The 20289-nt window shown below is 40.1% G+C and overlaps 1 protein-coding gene across 1 annotated transcript in view; it reads right to left on the reverse strand.

Moving 5' to 3' along the window:
• Positions 1-20289, reverse strand: part of LOC124594067 (Down syndrome cell adhesion molecule-like protein Dscam2) — a 198161-nt gene that overhangs the window by 20214 nt on the left and 157658 nt on the right. Inside the window, exons 18-20 of the mRNA XM_047132417.1 lie at positions 17416-17601; positions 12508-12801; positions 12041-12217 (exon numbers count right to left, since the gene is read on the reverse strand). Coding sequence (XP_046988373.1) covers positions 12041-12217; positions 12508-12801; positions 17416-17601 — 657 coding nt within the window. The remainder of the gene's footprint in view (positions 1-12040; positions 12218-12507; positions 12802-17415; positions 17602-20289) is intronic.

Genomic DNA, 20289 nt, shown 5'->3' on the forward strand with positions numbered 1-20289 from the left:
ATTGATCACCAAAGATGGACGTGATGTGTTGTGTGGCATTTTGTGTTGATACTTTCATTCATGTGAGATTTGTCCAAGATTGTAATGCAGCAATGAAAGATTTATGATTTTTACACAATTTCCAAACTGATACATCTTTTAAGACTGCATATTTATGCAGATCATCATATTACAGAACACTTGTGTTATTCCTGACCAGACACTAGAAACAGCATCATTACTGTAGTTTGGCTCTCCATTTTCCACAGAAAGAAAACAATATCAAGTCCCTCCGAGCAACACAGAGTCAACAATACTACTACCATAAGGTAGCATTTTAAGTAACCCTCATCCAATGCTTCCTATTTGTTAACGATTTTTTAAATTTAGCTTTTCTTCCAGCATTATAAGTAGCACCTTGTGGCTGAAATGGCAATTAGAATATGTACTGAGTGGGCAGTTAAAACAGGTCTTAAATTTTCAACTAAAAATTTGTGTGTGTCATTGGTATTTTAAACGTTACACAATCAGTGAAGTTTCTGTGACTTGCTTTTGATGAAACGGTTAGTTGGCTGCCATGCCTGAAAGATTTGTAAGCAAGGTGCATCAGAGCTCAAAATATTTTAAAATGTGTTAGCCCCGGAGCTTGGAAAGCAGACCAAATTTATCAAATCTCTGTATGATCCCAAGTTGACTATGGAGTTATTGAAAATAGTGAATGCTGTTCACCATGATGATACTAGGCTGGTCACTGAAGCATGCAGGATTTGCCCCATTCCCAAACTTTGTTCTGAGGGTGGTGAGGCACCACTCAACATCAGGCGGCAACTCCTCGTTGTGACACAAACTTACAAAAAGTACTCTTAGCCCCTTTTCACCTACAAACCATTCCATTGCTGGCTTTCCATGCAAACAGCTCTGTAACATCTGTTTGCGAGCAGTGATATCTTTCAGAATATATGCAAACTGTTTTCATTTAGAATTGGATGTAGCACATAATATACACTCCTGGAAATGGAAAAAAGAACACATTGACACCGGTGTGTCAGACCCACCATACTTGCTCCGGACACTGCGAGAGGGCTGTACAAGCAATGATCACACGCACGGCACAGCGGACACACCAGGAACCGCGGTGTTGGCCGTCGAATGGCGCTAGCTGCGCAGCATTTGTGCACCGCCGCCGTCAGTGTCAGCCAGTTTGCCGTGGCATACGGAGCTCCATCGCAGTCTTTAACATTGGTAGCATGCCGCGACAGCGTGGACGTGAACCGTATGTGCAGTTGACGGACTTTGAGCGAGGGCGTATAGTGGGCATGCGGGAAGCCGGGTGGACGTACCGCCGAATTGCTCAACACGTGGGGCATGAGGTCTCCACAGTACATCGATGTTGTCGCCAGTGGTCGGCGGAAGGTGCACGTGCCCGTCGACCTGGGACCGGACCGCAGCGACGCACGGATGCACGCCAAGACCGTAGGATCCTACGCAGTGCCGTAGGGGACCGCACCGCCACTTCCAAGCAAATTAGGGACACTGTTGCTCCTGGGGTATCGGCGAGGACCATTCGCAACTGTCTCCATGAAGCTGGGCTACGGTCCCGCACACCGTTAGGCCGTCTTCCGCTCACGGCCCAACATCATGCAGCCCGCCTCCAGTGGTGTCGCGACAGGCGTGAATGGAGGGACGAATGGAGACGTGTCGTCTTCAGCGATGAGAGTCGCTTCTGCCTTGGTGCCAATGATGGTCGTATGCGTGTTTGGCGCCATGCAGGTGAGCGCCACAATCAGGACTGCATACGACCGAGGCACACAGGGCCAACACCCAGCATCATGGTGTGGGGAGCGATCTCCTACACTGGCCGTACACCACTGGTGATCGTCGAGGGGACACTGAATAGTGCACGGTACATCCAAACCGTCATCAAACCCATCGTTCTACCATTCCTAGACCGGCAAGGGAACTTGCTGTTCCAACAGGACAATGCACGTCCGCATGTATCCCGTGCCACCCAACGTGCTCTAGAAGGTGTAAGTCAACTACCCTGGCCAGCAAGATCTCCGGACCTGTCCCCCATTGAACATGTTTGGGACTGGATGAAGCGTCGTCTCACGCGGTCTGCACGTCCAGCACGAACGCTGGTCCAACTGAGGCGCCAGGTGGAAATGGCATGGCAAGCCGTTCCACAGGACTACATCCAGCATCTCTACGATCGTCTCCATGGGAGAATAGCAGCCTGCATTGCTGCGAAAGGTGGATATACACTGTACTAGTGCCGACATTGTGCATGCTCTGTTGCCTGTGTCTATGTGCCTGTGGTTCTGTCAGTGTGATCATGTGATGTATCTGACCCCAGGAATGTGTCAATAAAGTTTCCCCTTCCTGGGACAATGAATTCACGGTGTTCTTATTTCAATTTCCAGGAGTGTATTATCAAAAAGTTGGACTAAAATTCCATCTTTTCTTCTGAAAATGCACAGCACTCTTCTAGAATTATTACCTATATTAAAGAAAGAACCCAACCCACATCTAATTTTATGTGTATATTTTTATAATCTATATGAATAAAAATCAGTTGCTGCATGTATAAATATCATCACTTTAGAACGACTTGACCAATTTGGCTTATTCTTTTTGTATTGTGTTCTGATTGTCGGCAGAAGGCATTTATGAAAAAAATGTTTGGAAAATCCATTAGGAAAGTCAGAAATTTAGACGGTATTTTTGTGTGAAAATCTCAGTGAAAGAAATGTGATGGTTTGTTTGACAGAACTGTCACACTTTTTTATAACAAAAAATGTGACTTTCAGGTTAACAGTTATGCTGTTGCATGTTTTCATAACAACAAATTATGCACTGAAAATAGATATTTTATGAAAATGAATATGACAGAAACCAATATTTCAGTGTGTTATCGGTGTTGATCATATATTCGGTGTTTTGCAAAGATTGAACTGATGTCAATTCATTGTAATTTGCTGAGTTGCAAACATTTGATTGATTTCTGTTCATGGTTTATTTCTTTGGGGGAAAAAATGCCACCAATGAGGCATTGAAATATCTCTCAGCATATACACAACGTAGACAACAGAATGAGTGTTGAGACAATAAAAGGAAACAGCATCATATTGCTGTTAAAACCGATTGTGCAATCAGTTTAAACATAAAACAGGAAAGTTGTATTTATGACTTATCAGCTTATGATAAGAATACTACCAGAGAATCTGAATCATCTGAAAATAGTAATTTTACCCATTTTCAGATTAGAACCATGCAAAATGTTGTCACTGAAGCTACTGTTCTCACATATCCAACACCTATGAAGGTCTCTTCCATAACCCATGTACCAATGGTCCCAACCAATTTACCTATTCATTTTAACCAACTTAAATTCCTATTAAGGTTTCCTTTGCAACATAAATAATCAAAGCTCAGTATCAGAGAGGGGGGGGGGGGGGGGGGGAGGTGTGGTGGACAGAGAGGGGGGAGGAAATGAACATAGAGAGTGGGAGGAAGGAGATGGATAGAAAGGGGGGACAGGTACAATGACAGAGAGAAGCAGACCTAGGTGATGCACAGAAAAAGGGAGGAGGAGATGGACAAAGAGAAATGGAGGTTAGGATGGATATTGCAAAGCGCAAAAAATTTTTGTTTAGATTTTTTTGTTTCCCATTATGTAATAGAGCCGGCTCAACTTAGTCTCGGCAAAAAAATGGATGTTTAAACTTTGTAATAGATATGTTCTAATGTGTATTCCTTTGATGTTACAGTATCTAAAGACCAAGAGAAAAAGCTAACAAAACCCAGCTCGCAGTCAGAGATGCTCCACCACCAGAGCAAGTGGGTAGCAGAGCGAGTAATCGATGTTACGACTACTGCAGCTGGCCACCAGAAACGTTACCAAAGGCCATAAAGAATGATTTTAACATGTACAAGGGATAATTACTGTTCTCAGATTGTTTGAAAAGTGGTCCCTAGTTCAATACTGATTGTCAGTCTAAAGTGCACGGTACATTGCAACATCCAGGTCCCAAACATATGAGCAATTGTGAGACATTGCCGGGTTCACTAGTGTTTTAAATAAGCACCACAATTTTATGGTAGCATATACATATAGCTTGAAACAATAAGATCTCCTTCATTGTTGAGCGGCATTCCCCTACCGTATCTTCAGGTTTCAACTTCTAAACAACCATTACAGCATTTAGTACTAAGCTGTATGTAATCCTGAAGGCACTGCAGCAGATGAGAGGTCATCAGCAAAAGAAGTTTCTTATCTGCTCTGACTGCCTTAACGTGCTACAAGTGCTGCAGCTAATGCACCCAGAAAATAAAATATTCCAAAATATGCATCGTTTCCTCCTTCCACTACAATGGAAGGAGAAAGTGTATCATTCTTATGGATACTAGAGTATTTAATAGTTCATGGAAATAAGCTCACAGATACAGAAATGAAAGGGGTCTGCAGGGAACTCAGTGTGACACAAAATGCTGTTCACTTGCAGGCTGTTATCTCACCATTGCGTCAGAAATCCATGCTGCTGTGGGAGTAGGAGGCAGCTGCCGATGATGCGCAATAAGCCATACTCGTGGAAACCAATTATGTGGCTGTGGTGTACATCCCACAAGTTCACTCACCAGGACTGAATTCACCCTGTCTCTATCCTGGACACTTTGCATTAATGTGTCGCTTCATCTTGCAGTAGATGGACAACCATACTCCCTTCCCACTCAGTCTATCATACTTCTGGCATATGAATCACCATATGCAACATTTTAATTGTGTGTGTTTTATATTTTGACCAGTGAGCAGCAGTAAAGTTAGAGGGGGACGTGTCCTCTGTTACGATGAGATGAGTGTAGCAAAACTTTTGAAATGCTGTTAATTGTCTGGACTCTAGCTTAAGTTTGTGGGTCAGACCGTTTAGTGTGTTGTAGACCGGATGGCTCATCTTCTTTCTGTATCAAATTCTATACATACATCAAAAAAAGTTTTGTATCACTTCAGTTCCGAGAGTTCTGGAACCTGTACAGAAAATTGGAATAGTGATCAACATAAACATCATTTCCATCCTTTTTATTTCTCATGAAAAACACACATTGCGTATTGTACCACCACACAGTGAGACTTTCAGAGGTGCTGGTCCAGATTGCTGTACATACTGGTACCTGTAATATGCAGTAGCACATCCTCTTGGATTGATGCATACCTGTATTCATTGTGGCATACTATACTGAAGTTCAGCAAGGCACTGTTGGTCCAGATTGTCCTACTCCTCAATGGCTATTCAACATAGATCCCTCAGAGTTGTTGGTGGGTCACGTCGTCCATAAACAGCCCTTTTCAATCTATCCCAGGCATGTTCGATAAGGCTCATGTCTGAAGAACATGCTGGTCACTCTAGTTGAGTGATGTCATTATTCTGAAGGAAGTCATCCACAAGATGTGCACAATGGGGCTACAAATTGTCATCCATGAAGATGAATGCCTCGCCAATATGCTGCCGATATGGTTGCACTATTGGTTCGAGGATGGCATTCATTATCATACAGTCACTACGGCACCTTCCATGACCATCAGCGGCATATGTTGGCCCCACATAATGCCACCCCATAACAGCAAGGAACCTCCACCTTACTGGACTCGCTGGACAGTGTGTCTAAGGCATTCTGCCTGACTGGGTTGTCTCCAAACATGTCTCCAATGATTGTCTGGTTGAAAGCATATGCGACACTCATTGGTGAAGAGAATGTGATGCCAATCCTTAGCGGTCTATTTGGCATGTTTTTGGGTCCATTTGCACTGTGCTGCATGGTGTCGTGGTTGCAAAGATGGACCTAGCCATGGATTTCAGGACTGAAGTTGCACATATACAGCCTATTGTGTACAGTTTGAGTCGTAACATGATGTCTTGTGGCTGCACAAAAAGCATTATTCAACATGGTGGCATTGCTATCAGGGTTTCTCCGAGCCATAATAGGTAGCGGACATCAATTGCAGTAGTAGCCCTTGGGCGGCCTGAGCGAGGTATGTCATCGACCGTTCCTGTTTCTCTGTATTTTCTCCATGTCTGAACAACATCGCTTTGGTTCACCCCGAGATGCCTGGACACTTCCCTTCCTGGCACAGAGTAACAATGTGGGTATGATCAAACCACAGTATTGACCATCTAGGCATGGTTGAGCTACAGACAACATAAGCCGTGTACCTTCTTCCTGGTGGCTGGTGGAATGACTGGAACTGATCGGCTGTCGGATCCCCTCCGTCTAATAGGTGCTGCTCATGTATGGCTGTTTACAACTTTGGGTGAGTTTGGTGACATCTCTGAACGGTCAAAGGGACTGTGTCTGTGATACAATATCCACAGTCAACGTCTATCTTCAGGAGTTCTGGGAACCGGGGAGATGTAGAACTTTGTTTGATGCATGTATTATTGCTATTGATATGTCAAACTTATAATTCATTATTTAACTCTGTATGAAAGAATTGTAAATTATGTGCCTACTGATAATAAAACCATGTTATTATCAAGATCACAATTTTAGCAACTTATAATAACATATTTACGAGTTTGCAGTTAGCAAAAACAAAGTTGTCAAATTGAAAAGAATTCTACTGTGACTTCTGTATTGCTGTTATTTTCATATTAAATTAATGAGTTGATTTTCTAAAAAGACAATGTGTAATGTCATGAGTAAGTATTAAAATAGGAAACAGTTCAGTAGATGATAATCTTCAACGTGGTTCTTCAGGGTTGCCGCAGATTCTGGAAATCAAGGAATATCAGGGAATTTCAAACTTGTCAGGGAAATCAGAGAAGTACCAGAGAAATTTGAAAAAAAGGCTGGAAATATCTCGTTTTTGCCTCAGTAGATGAAATGGTTTGTTTACTGAGATGTCATGCATCGTTGAGTACGTGTGCCACTTCCCTACTCTCTCATTCTTACTGCTTCTCCCCTTCCTACCATTCCCCTGAGCTTACAGTCAGTGCTGCCACCACTTTTTGCCACTACCCTAGCTGCTGCCAATGAGAGGCAGTGAGGTGTGAGGAGCGGTTTGTTTGGATCTGATTCTCAGAGATTGTTGATGCTGCAGCCAGAGATGACTGTTGTGTGTGCATGAGTTGTGTCTGAGTGACTGCATGAATGTGTGAGTGTTCTTGTTTTCTGACAAAAGCTATGGCCAAAAATTTAGTTGTGAGAGTGTGATTGTATTTTCTACGTGCCTGTCTGTGGTTCAGTGACCATTTTTATGGTGAGTTGCTGTCTCTCCTCATTCATAGTGATTCTCAGAGTATTTTTGCAAGTTATCTGTTGCATGGATTGATCACCACAGTCTCATTTCATCAACATGGTGTCTGTGACATGTGAATAGCTGGTCACATGAATGGACTTCCACAATGGGCCAAAAACGCAGGCCATTTCTGCAAATATCTCTAAAGGAATTACTTTTGAATGCATTACGGGAACAGCAGTGATCAATGTCTTGTAAATAATTACTATTAAAAACAGTCTTGATCACGATTTATTTAACAAGGTGACCGGTTTCGACCACTACTGTGGTCATCTTCAGACCATTGAGTAGGAACCCCTTTCTGTTGGAGAATCACAACAGAAAGGGGTTCCTACTCAATGGTCTGAAGATGACCACAGTAGTGGTCGAAACCGGTCACCTTGTTAAATAAATCGTGATCAAGACTGTTTTTAATAGTAATTATCTCTAAAGGATCGGGCCTGTGATCCGAAGCCCCTCGATACCCACTAATGTGCAAGCCCTGCCCATCGGATCTAGTCTCACCGATCTGCCTGTAGGCCGGGTCTGTCTGTGTGTGGTACAATGCAGCAGATTTTCCTGGTTTATCCAAGGACCTAGGACTGCAGCGCTCCTCAGCAGGATGATGGATTTCAGAAATTGTGACTGTCTCACCACAAATATGTTGCAAAGTTTGGCATTTGATAGACCTTTTATTTATTGTAGTACATTTTGGCATTTCAAAAGTAGTTCAAATATGAGAAAGTATAGGCAATAGAAAGAAGAAACTTGTGCCAGCTGCTGGTGGTTTGTACACTATGTGCTCAAATATTTCTTGAAGGAAAAATCACATAATACCTGTGGTATAATGGATGTAAGGCAGGGTAATAACTGACAGTAGTGAACATAACTTAGAAACAACATTTTATTGGCAGTCACCTATATTGTTGGTTTACACAACTCTTCCCTGCCTTATACACTTCTTTTGAGAGACCTATTTTTTCCTGAGGTTATTTATGAAGTCAGTTAAGGTATTTTTCTAAAATCTGTCTTTTGACTCCAAAGAAACGCGTACTTTTGTCACCAAATGTGTTTCGCTTTATTGGGTGGAGAGGGGATGGGGGGGGACGACACACCCTCATTGGTGGTCTTAAAGAAACATGTACACCATTTGGCTAGCTTTCTCCATCTAAAAACAGTTCATTATGAAAGATGTTGATGCTAGTACTTTGGATTTTTGCTCACATTAAGAAACTCCATCTACTTGCAAGTTGTATTTAGAGATTTCCTCATTTGGCGCTATTGTTTCTTGTACTATAGCTGTGGAGACGGATTGTCAACTTAATTCTTCCTCAACCTTGAGAGCTAAAAATTCGTAAGGGAAAAATGCTAAAACTTGTCTGGAAACCAGGGGAATTTCACTTGGGGATACTTGTGGCAACCCTGTTCTTAAAATAGTTGGATATTAAGTAATGTAACTGTGGCATTGAAGCCTCCATAAATGGTAGTAATTAATATGATTAAGAATGAGATTTTCACTCTGCAGCGGAGTGTGCGCTGATATGAAACTTCTTGGCAGATTAAAACTGTGTGCCGGACCGAGACTCGAACTCGGGACCTTTGCCTTTGGGCAAGTGCTCTAACAACTGAGCTACCCAAGCACGACTCACGCACCGTCCTCACAGCTTTACTTCTGCCAGTACCTCGTCTCCTACCTTCCAAACTTTACAGAAGCTCTCCTGCGAACCTTGCAGAGCTAGCACTCCTGAAAGGAAGGATACTATGGAGACATGGCTTAGCCACAGCCTGAAGGATGTTTCCAGAATGAGATTTTCACTCTGCAGCAGAGTGTGCGCTCATATGAAATTTCCTGGTAGATTAAAACTGTGTGCCGGATGGAGACTCGAACTCGGGACGTTTGCCTTTCGCGGGCAAGTGCTCTAACAACTGAGCTACCCAAGCACAATTCACGCCCCATCCTCACAGCTTTACTTCTGCCAGTACCTTGCCTTCTACCATCCAAACTTCTGTAAAGTTTGGAAGGTAGGAGACAAGGTACTGGCAGAAGTAAAGCTGTGAGGACAGGGCGTGAGTCGTGCTTGGGTAGCTCAGTTGTTAGAGCACTTGCCTGCGAAATTCAAAGGTCCCGATTCGAGTCTCGGTCCGGCAGATAGTTTTAATCTGCCAGGAAGTTTCAATATGATTAAGCACTTTAGTGGCAATTTGCATTTTAAAAAGTAATTATTTAAAAATTAGTAGGGTATTTTACAAATTTATTCACAGAAATTCAAATTACATTAAAATTTGTGTCAAACATTTTCCTTTTTGTTGTAGAACATACTGTTACGCTTAATTTGTCATGAATATGTAATTTTTCATTGTAACATTACTAGTGAACCAAAATCACACTGTGTTTCTCATAACAAATTTCTATGTTTTTATATAAGGGGAGTGCAAGGCCAGCAGGTTGTGATGTGTCTTCCATGTCTTTGATTAGAATTGATGATTGTGAAAAATTATGAATGTATTTTCTGTATCTAGAAAGAATAAACTGGAAAATATATAGAAATATTGTCAGGGTGTCGTTTTATGATAGAAAACCATGGGCCTGCTACTTCCATGTGGGTGCTAAATATAAAGGTTATTTTTGTTCTAAAGACATCTCGATAACTAATAGTATGTGTTGATATGTCTTGGTTGTTAATAATTTTGAAAAAAAAAAAATGACATAACTCATTGAGGAAACAATCACGTATTAATGTTAGGATGCCCACACACACTTAGAAACTTCAGAATAATATTTTATTTTTATTCTAGCACAGGTTTCTGTAGTCATGTGAACCACATTCATCTCATCAGTTTTTAGTAAGAGCAAAAGACCGTGCTTCCACATGCCCAAACAATCATAATCATCATCATTAGGTCAGTGACATCTATCTGTTGCAAAGTCCAAGAATATATTATGAGTTTAAACTCAGTTACATCTACTGAATAAAACTTGTGTTTTTAAAGATTCCTGAAACAATAATCTTGAGAAACCCAGCTTACTTTGAATCTTCATGAAAGATTAAAACCTTTTTCCAGACTGTGGCATGAACTTGAATTTTAGTCTCAATTGTACAATTTTAATTTGTCAGAAATGGATATTTACAACAGCACGATTTTCATTTCAGTAATCGCCTCATTCCTGTATGTTCACAGATTTTTACAGCTGCAGTCAGTCTACATAACATTCTTCTGAATTGGTGAACCCTTCATACTGCAATACAATGAACCAAATGTTTGACCACTGCTGCAAGTGGCCTTCATTATGGCATGTAACACAACCAAATCCATGCAATTTTAACCTAATGCCTTTATTTTATTTGTAAATCCCTTATGTTTCCTAAGTCTTGCCTTTCTCCCTTCCTTCTCTAAATGCTATTTTCATTTCATCGAATATCCTAGACCACTGCACAGGCTTTCAGATTCTTGCAGTGAAATACTCAAATCAGTTCAAATAAAAACAGTGCAAAAGCATTGGTTAAATGTGAGTGGCATAGCACGCTTGGGTTTAGCAATAGCTGCAGAATTCAGTGTTCTGAATTAAAGTGACAGCTAGGCCAAGCTATTGGGTGTTGTAAGATCATACCAAAGGTCACAAATGGTAATAATTAGGCTAGCAAATATTGTTATTATAATCCCTCTGTTGTTATATAGGCCTTCTTGACCGTATTCAGAATGGACAGTAAGTTCTGGGGCCACGAAACGTGAAATCATCTAGCGTATTATTACTGTTACGACTGTTGTGTGTAAGTTATGCACTGTCTCTATTATTTTCAAGAGAACTGCTAAGTTTTTGTGATCCAGGTCTATAATATTCATGAATACTAATTAAATTAAGCTCTACACTATGTTTAGATTGCTCAGTAGTATTCAAGCTGCACTTAGGCAAGAGGGCATGGAGGGGGGGGGGGGGGGGAGGGAGGTTGAGGTGGAGATCAACAAGCACCTTCATGTCCTATCTCGCTGAAGGAGCAGATAACCTGCTGAGAACAAACGAATGGATGCACATGACGATACAGTAGGTTCCTGTACCATTTGCTGGTGAAGGATGATGAGAGACCACTATAGGGCCATGGTTAACACAGTATAAATGTCGCCCACATGAGAATATCACAACCATCTGCCTAAAAAGATACTTCACGGTGAGCAGAATGCATTTCCTTGTTTGATTAGTGACATATTTGTGTCCTTGCATTGTAATGTAATATGAATGAGTAGACTTTCTACTTTACTTCAGGCAGCCAATTGTTGTGTTCCTGCACTCATCCTAATCTCTGTGTCCTAGGAGGAAGGGGGACAGGGTTGAAGATGACTTCTTTAGCCTGCAGTGCTAAAGTAGGTATGGATAATATGGCTAATCACTAGTTGCTGCTCTCAAGGTTTGAACTGACAAGTGGCACATTTCTCTGGTGTTAAAATTCATGAAACCGAATACATCTCAAATGATCAACCTATTGTCGCCCCTCATCAAAGCAGCCACTGTTCGTTGCTTACATGATTTTAGAATTGGAGTGTCCCATCTGCCAAGAAACTGTGATCTGGCCATGATATCATCCATACTGGCCATCCACTGCTTGACCTACATACCAATGGCCACACCATGGTCATGACAGTCACATGTTTTAGCAAACTGTTCAATTCACCAATACAAGAAGAGCATTCTTGGACACTTCTGTATCTTTAATTCAATAGGTCATAAACATTTACAGCAAAAATTAAACTGAAGATAAATACTCTTTTTTACAAGGGATGAAATGTCTATCTTACCTCCATACTTGTTGGCTAAATACGTTTCATGCTTCTTCTTCATGTACAAGAAAAATCCCAGACTGGAAACTCCTACAATTATTAGGCTGGCAACTGTTGTTATTATAATCCCCATGTTGCTATATAGGCCTTCTTGGCCATATTCAGAATGGACAATAAGCTCTGGGGCCACGAAACCTGTAATTAGTGGAGCACATAATCAGTGTTATGACTGTCGTGTGTAAGTCATGCACTTTGAATATGTTCATTACTAGACAGTTCAACAGTTTTCCCACAGACTAAATTCTACTTGTGAGGTGTGCTTGGATTTTTGTCTTAAATGCTTATAATTTTAAGTTGAAATATTTTTCATGCACATAATGACTTCAGCACGTAAACCATATTTTCGTTGGTAGATATAATTGGTAATTATAGCAATTTACATCTGTAAAACTACACTTGTGGTATTATTCTACACAATACCTTACCTCCTGAATGTGTAAGGGTCACGAAATCATATGTGGAAACAGTAGAGCCAGCACTGTTGTGTGCTGTCATACGAAGAGTATACCAAGTCTCAGGGTTTAGATCAAGTACAAAATATTCTCTTTGTTCAGCTTTTAGGTTATTTGATACAAGTGTCCAGTCAGTTCCATGTTTCAACCTGTACTCCACAACAAAAGATGTTATGGGACAGCCACCATCCCTCCATGAAGTAATATTCAAAGCAATTGACGTTGAATTCACATGTATAAGATCAAAGTTACTGGGAGCAACTGGTGCTGTAAAAGAAATGAATCAGTTTCCATTAATACCACAAATTTATACAGAGGAATCACTTCTTTTTGTGTGTGTTGTTGACAACCAAGCAATAAAAGTAGCAGTAACATTTTTTACACTGTATTGCCCATGTAGTGTTCACTGCATAGTAGATGAAATAAAACGTTTGATTCTTTAACAAGTTCCAAATGTTTTCACGGAATAAAACTACTTGCAATAGAGGCACTCAAATAAGAACATCTCATACTCAGAATGAAATACTTGGGTACTGTAAAACTCTTCTGATATTTCAAGTTCTGCACTGATTTTCCTGCTAATCTGTTTTATTACACACCACTGTCTTGAAAGGAAATGACATGTTGTTATGTAACAAAAGGCGACTTTTGTGTGTGAGCATTACTATTGTACATTTCTTCAGTGTTTACGCAAAGCCACTGTGGCTCATTTACTGCTCACATATTTGGCTAAAGATGGGTTACATTAAGCTAGCAAAGATTTTCAGTACTTTGCCGATACACCATCATGACCAGAAAATTACTATTTTCTCTGTTTTAATGATTTTATTATTTGTTTACTTGTTGTATCCTTCAAGTGTTCTTAGTGTATGTACTGCTACCTAGAGGGTCTACCTTTGTAAATCTAGTAAAGTCTGTACATGATTGATTATTTGTAGTCACTGTACTATCTGCCATCATGAAGAATAACTGCCGAAGTGCATAACAGCTCTTTTCTTTGGCTGTTCGTGATGCTTTAAGACAAAAATGTTTAATGTTAATGTAGGCTTCTACAGCCATTGTCACAGTCAGTATTTTTTTTTTTTTTTTTTTTGGGGGGGGGTTTGTGACTGGATTGTTAATATGTAAAATTGCCAGTGTTTTGGCCACTGGTGCAAGTGACCTTCTTCAGGGTGCTTTTGTTCACTGCTGAAACTTTGTTTCTTATATACCTGCAGACGTGGATGTTATCTAATTCTGGTAGGCTGGTAAAGATGAAGGGCAGGAATGTTAGAAGTTCTTTATTGGTGTTTTTCTTATTTATTTTCATTGGTGGAAACCAGACATTTTGATTGGTGTTTGCACTACTGCTTGTGGTTGGTGGAAATTGGTGAATGGAAAACCAGACAGCAGTCATGACATCGTGTTGTTTTCCTGCTTTCTAGCACTGGCTGAGGCACCGGTACTCTATGTATCTGTCGCCACAGCAGTCTCCCACATGCCTGTGTGTATTGCTTCATGTGAGCTGTCATCCTGTAATGCTGTTATTGCTGGCAGCCAAGACATCGGAAGTCAGTACCCGTCTCCTCTGTTCATGTTGGCAAGTCGCTTGGCTGTGTCTATTGCCTCTCTAATCTTCTTCCTGAAAGGAAGAGGCTGTTTTGCCAGTACGTGAGCTTCACCAAAATCAATCTGGTTGCTGCACTCATCCTGGTGTTCTACCACTGCTGATTTGGTGTGTTGTCTTAGTCAGATATATCTTTCGTGTTCAGATATCCGTGTGTTGATGGGTCACCCCCATATCACCTACGTACACAAATCCATATTCGCACCTGATTTCGTAAACTCCAGGAGCATGAAGTTTGTCAACTGCATGTTTCATTGTGTGAAGAGCATCTTTTATTCTATTGCAGCTTCAGTAAATTGGCTTGATGCCTGCTCAGTTGAGAATTTCGCCCACCTGATCAGTGACACCTTGAACATATGGTAATAAAGCGATATTTCGTGCTTCCTTCTGCTCTCCTCTATTGCCTTCATTCTTTGTTGCCATAGTTTTTTCTATTAGTTTCATCCCATAACCATTGGCACCAAAAATGGACTTGAGGTTTTGTAGTTCACACTTTAGATGTTCCTTATCGCTGATCATGTGAGCCCTCATGGTTAAAGGGTGCAGTGTGGATTTCTTCCTCTTAGCGTGATGATTTGAAATAGGTGGTCGTTAAACATCGGCGGGCTAGATCATAGATATCGGGTGTCATGCATTGCTCTAAGATGTTTTTGGTATCATGTATGGGTGCATTCCTGAATAAAGACTTCACATCGCAGCTAACCGTCAGTTCTGTGGCCAAGATACACTTTACATTTAAAAGTTCTACAAAATTGGTGAAGTCCTTTGTGTGGCTCACCAAACGTTGGAGCTTTGGAACCAGGTCCTTTGCTAGACTGTACATTGGTGAATTAATGGTGCCCACAATCGGTCATAAAGGAATGGTCTCTTTATGGACCTTCACACCATGTATCCTTGGTGCCTGTGGAATAAGTCTTCTGGCCATGTCAAAATTCATTCTAGCTTGCTTTAGCAGTGCTTGCATTGATTTAATTATCTTGGCTGTTGGATTTCCCTTAAGCTTCTTATAATTGGTTCATTTAGGAGATCCTCCATTCTTTTGTTATAATCTTCAGTGTCCAACACGTTGGTCACATTCCCCTTGTCTGCTCATATTATTACTAAATGAGAGCTGTTCTTCAGTTGTGCAATAGCATGATGTTCCTCCTTTCTGATATTTTGTTTTGGGAGGCTTTGCGTGAGTTAAAACCCATACCATTTCTTGTCTAATCTTCTCTGCCTCAGCTTGTGGTAGATGATGAATCGAAGCCTCAACAGATTCAATGGTATCTTCTTTTGGAACTCATTTTGGTGCAACTACGAAATTCATCCCTTTAGCCAGAATTTGTATGGCTGCCTCGCTAAAGATGTGGCTGTAGAGGTTAACCACCATTTGTCATGTGTCCAGCATCAGTCCTTCCTCGGTGGTTTTCTGCTGAAGTTTGTCGAACTTCCTCATCTGATGGATGGCAGTGCTATCACTTAACCTTGTGGCCTGTTAAAAGATTAACATATCAACCTTCTCCCTGTCATCCATGTCTAGCTTTCCAGCAAGGAAAAGGTGCAGTTGGCAAACTTTCCTGTTGTTTGTGTTGAGACTTACTTGAATGTGGCGGATCCTTTCCCATAACAAAATCTTGCTGGCTTGTACACAGATATTCTTCATCTTGTTCAATTTTGTATGGGATGTCAGCCTTAAGAATTTTGTCACTACACTGGTGTCCATGCATCTCTTCAAGAAGGCAACATCATTCAGCAGTTTACCTCTTCTTAACCAGAGTGTTTCCAACTGCCTGATGTTTCCATAGACTACCTGCCCATATAGTTTGGTTAAATATAAACACAGGCTTCCGCTGCCATTGTCACAGTCAATAAAATTTTTCTGGGCTTGTGATCGCATTGTCAATATATTGAAGAAACATCGCTCTGCTACCATATGTTCAAGGTGTCATTGAATGGATGTGCAAAATTCTCTGCCAAGCAGGCATCATGCCAATTTTCCGAAGCAGCAACAGAATGAAAAATGTTCTTCACGCAGCGAAAGATGCAGTTGACAAACAGCATTATGGGATGACAGCTCAAGTGAAGCAATACACACAGGCATGCAGAAGACCACAGCAGCTGCAGGTGCATAGAGTACTGTCGCACCTCAGTCAGTGCTAGAAAACAGGAAAACAATGCCACATTACAACTGCTGCCTGGTTTTCCATTCGCCAATTTCTACCAGTCACTAGCAGTAGTTCAAACACCAGTCAATACATGGGTTTCCACCAATGAAAAGTAATAATAAAAACATCAATAAAGAACTTCTAACAACCCTCCCCTTCATCCTTATCGACCTATCAGATTCAGATAACAGCCACATCTACAGGTATATAAGAAACAAAGCTTTATCATTCAGCAGTGAACAAAAACACCCTGAAGAAGATCACTTGCAACAGTGACTGAATTGTTGATAGTTTTACATTTTGACAATGTGGTCACAAACCAAGAAAACTTTTATTGACTATAAAAATGTTAATTGAATATCAGTGTCTGTGGTCTCAGTCTGATATTACCTGTCCAGCTGCTCCACAGTTTAATTTAGAAAAATGGTTATCATTTTATCACCTTTGTTTTTGGCACACAGTGTTTCGGTTTAATATTAAGATTCTTTTATACCCATTTTTGTTCTAATTTATATTCACCAGTCTTGATGAGAAACTAGACAGGATGCTTCACACTCATTAACAAGCTGTCTAGCTCAAGCAGACATTTTAATATTATTTCATTATGTAACTAACTGAAGAACAATAACTTTGAAACAAGTATTTAAGTGTAGTTTTAGTATGACCTTTTGTCTGTTGGGAGTGCTGCTACAGAGCATAAACCAAAGCTTACAAATTATTGCTTCTTATGAAAATCAAAATTAAAGTTCCCACTTAAAATGACTTTACAATTATTTTAGAAAAGTCTTGTTCAAAAATCCCCATGGTGCATAATAGAGCTTGAAAAATTTGCTGTCTATGACTTGTAGGCTGTTAAGAGTACCAACTTGTATGTTTACTAGTGTGAGATACTTCGTTTGTTAAGATCTAGGATCTGGGACATGGAATTCCATTTTGGACACATCAAACTTCCCTGCTTTTGGAGATGAAGTCAGATTCAAAAGAAGACCAACAGGTTGAAACCACATGATGCTTTAAGTAATTATGTGGACACATTTTAAGAAATGTGTGTTTGCCTGAAGTGGGTATCTATTCTTCATGAAAAACACTCATATTCAATAATCAGAGTAGTTTGAGAAGATAACATACCAGCTCCTTGAGTGTGTAGAGACACAATTGGTGTCGGAGAACTTTTCCCTAGTTGATTGAATGCCTGAAGATAGAGCTGGTGTCTTGTTCCACACTGTAGACCTCTGACAGTATAGCTTGTTTCATGTGCTGGTATACTGATCTGCTCCCATTCTCCAAATTCTCTCTTGAAGTGAAGATAATAACCTGAAAACTATTACTGCTATAAAAGCTAAAATCATTTCTTCAGTCTTAGAATTAAAGAAACTTTATTGTCACATTTTTCCTTCTTTTACATTAAATGGCCTTTTCCTTTACAAACAAAGCAAATATGAAATGGTAAATAAAGTTAACTATACCAAATTCAGAATTTTCTACATAATACAAAATTCCCAACTTTGACATATACCAAAAAAAAAAAAGCCTTAAAAATTTCATGTGTAGGTGATAATACTATACACAAACAAACAGAAAACTCCATATCAAACATGTGAAAATACACTCCCCCCCCCAACTCTCTCTCTCTCTCTCTCTCTCTCTCTCTCTCTCTCTCTCTCTCTCTCACTCTCTCTCTCTCTCCTTTAGAGAGAGTCTGTATGACAGTTCAAGAATTTTCGTAATCCCATTGTTCTGTTTACCATATCTATTTGGTAAATTTTTGGTGCAACAGTTCACTGAGTGAGGTTATTATTTACTTAACATTTTAAGTACAATATTTCTAACTTCCTTCACTTTAAAAGTGATAGGTAGCAGAACAAAGATACACATTTCTACATAAAACTAAAGTACACAAAACAAGAGGACAACCACTAAGCTATAGCGCATTTGCGTGGAGCACAGTAACAACAGGAAAAAGCATTTTTGAGCACTAGCTATTTTTCAGGCACAGGGTTGTGCCTTTGGGTGCCTGTGGGGATGTGTATGTGAATGTGTGTACTATTGCTGGAAAAAGAGCTAGTGCATGAAAGATAGTGTGAATGATTGTAACCGGTAAGTGTTACGGCACTCCATGCATCTGTCTGCTATAGGTGATTGGTTGTGTTATTGTTATAAAACTGAAGTGTGCTTTATGGTTAGCTGCTTTTATATGTAGGAACAAGAGGGATGCCTATTATTATTTAAAATTTTAAACAGTTCGAAATAAATAGACCTTAACAAATGGTTAAATGCATCCGTATTCACCTCTTGGTCTCCCTCTATGATTTTTAACCTTCACGTTTCCCTCCAATACTAAATTGGTGATGACTTGATGCCTCAGAACATGTCCTACCAACCGATCCCTTCTTCTAGTCAAGTTGTGACACAAATTCCTCCTCTCCCCAATTCCATTCAGAACCTTCTCATTAGTTATGTGATCTACCCGTCTAATCTTCAGCATTCTTCTGTAGCACCATATTTCGAAAGCTACTATTCTCTTCTTGTCTAAACTAGTTATTGTTCATGTTTCGCTTCCATACATGGCTACACTCCATACAAATACTTTCAGAAAAGACTTCCTTACAATTAAATCGTACCCAATGTTAACAAATTTCTCTTTTTCAGCAACATTTTCCTTGCCATAGCCAATCTACATTTTATATCCTCTCTATTTCAACCATCATCAGTTATTTTGATCCCCAAATAGCAAAACTCATTTATTACTTTGAGTGGCAGACTGCAAAGTTTTTATTTCTTCTCTGTGAATTTTAATTCCTACTCCAAATTTTTCTTTTGTTTCCTTAACTGCTTGCTCAGTATACAGATTGAATAACATTGGGGGTAGGCTGCAACCCTGTCTAACTCCCTTCTCAATCACTGCTTCCCTTTCGTGGCCCTCGATTCTTATAACTGCCATCTGGTTTCTGTACAAATTGTTAATAGCCTTTTGTTGCCTGTAGTTTACACTGACCACTCTTAGAATTTGAAAGAGAGTATTCCAATCAACATTGTCAAAAGCTTTTCCTAAGTATACAAATATTAGAAACATGGGTTTACCTTTCCTTAACCTATCTTCTAAGATAAGTCATAGGGTCAATATTGCCTCATGTGTTCCAACACTTCTATGGAATCCAAACTGATCTTCCCTGAGGTCAGCTTCTACCAGTTTTTCCATTCGTTTGTAAAGAATTCGTGTCAGTATTTTGCAACCATGACTTATTAAACTTATAGTTCAGTAATTTTCACACCTGTCAACACCTGCTTTCTTTGAGATTGGAATTATTATATTCTTCTTGAAGTGTGAAGGTATTCCGGCTGTCTAATTCATCTTGCTCACCAAATGGAAGAGTTTTGTCATGGCTGGCTCTCCCAAAGCTATCAGTAGTTCTAATGAAATGTTGTCTACTCCCGGGGCCTTGTTTCGACTTAGGTCTTTAAGTGCTCTGTCAAATTCTTCTCGCAGTATCACATCTCCCATTTCGTCTTCGTCTATGTCCTCTTCCATTTCCATAATATTGCCCTCAAGTACATCACCCTTGTATAGACCCTCTATATACTCCTTCCACCTTTGTGCTTTACCTTCTTTGCTTAGGGCTAGTTTTCCATCCAAGCTCTTGATATTCATACAGGTGATTCTCTTTTCTCCAAAGGTCTCTTTAATTTTCCTGTAGGCTGTATTTATCTTATACCTAGTGATATATGTTTTTCATCCTTACATTTGTCTCTAGCCATCCCAGCTGAGCCATTATGCACTTCCTGTTGATGTCATTTTTTAGATGTTTGCATTCCTTTTCACCTTCTTCATTTACTGCATTTTTATAGTTTTTTCTTTAATCAATTAAATTCAACATCTCTGCCATTACCCAAGGATTTCTACTAGCCCTCGTCTTTTTACCTACTTCATCCTCTGCTGCCATCTCTATTTCATCTCTCAAAGCTACCCATTCTTCTTCTACTGTATTTCTTTCCCCTGCTCTT

The sequence above is a fragment of the Schistocerca americana genome, chromosome 2 (assembly GCF_021461395.2).
Source record: "Schistocerca americana isolate TAMUIC-IGC-003095 chromosome 2, iqSchAmer2.1, whole genome shotgun sequence".
Lineage (NCBI taxonomy): Eukaryota > Metazoa > Arthropoda > Insecta > Orthoptera > Acrididae > Schistocerca > Schistocerca americana.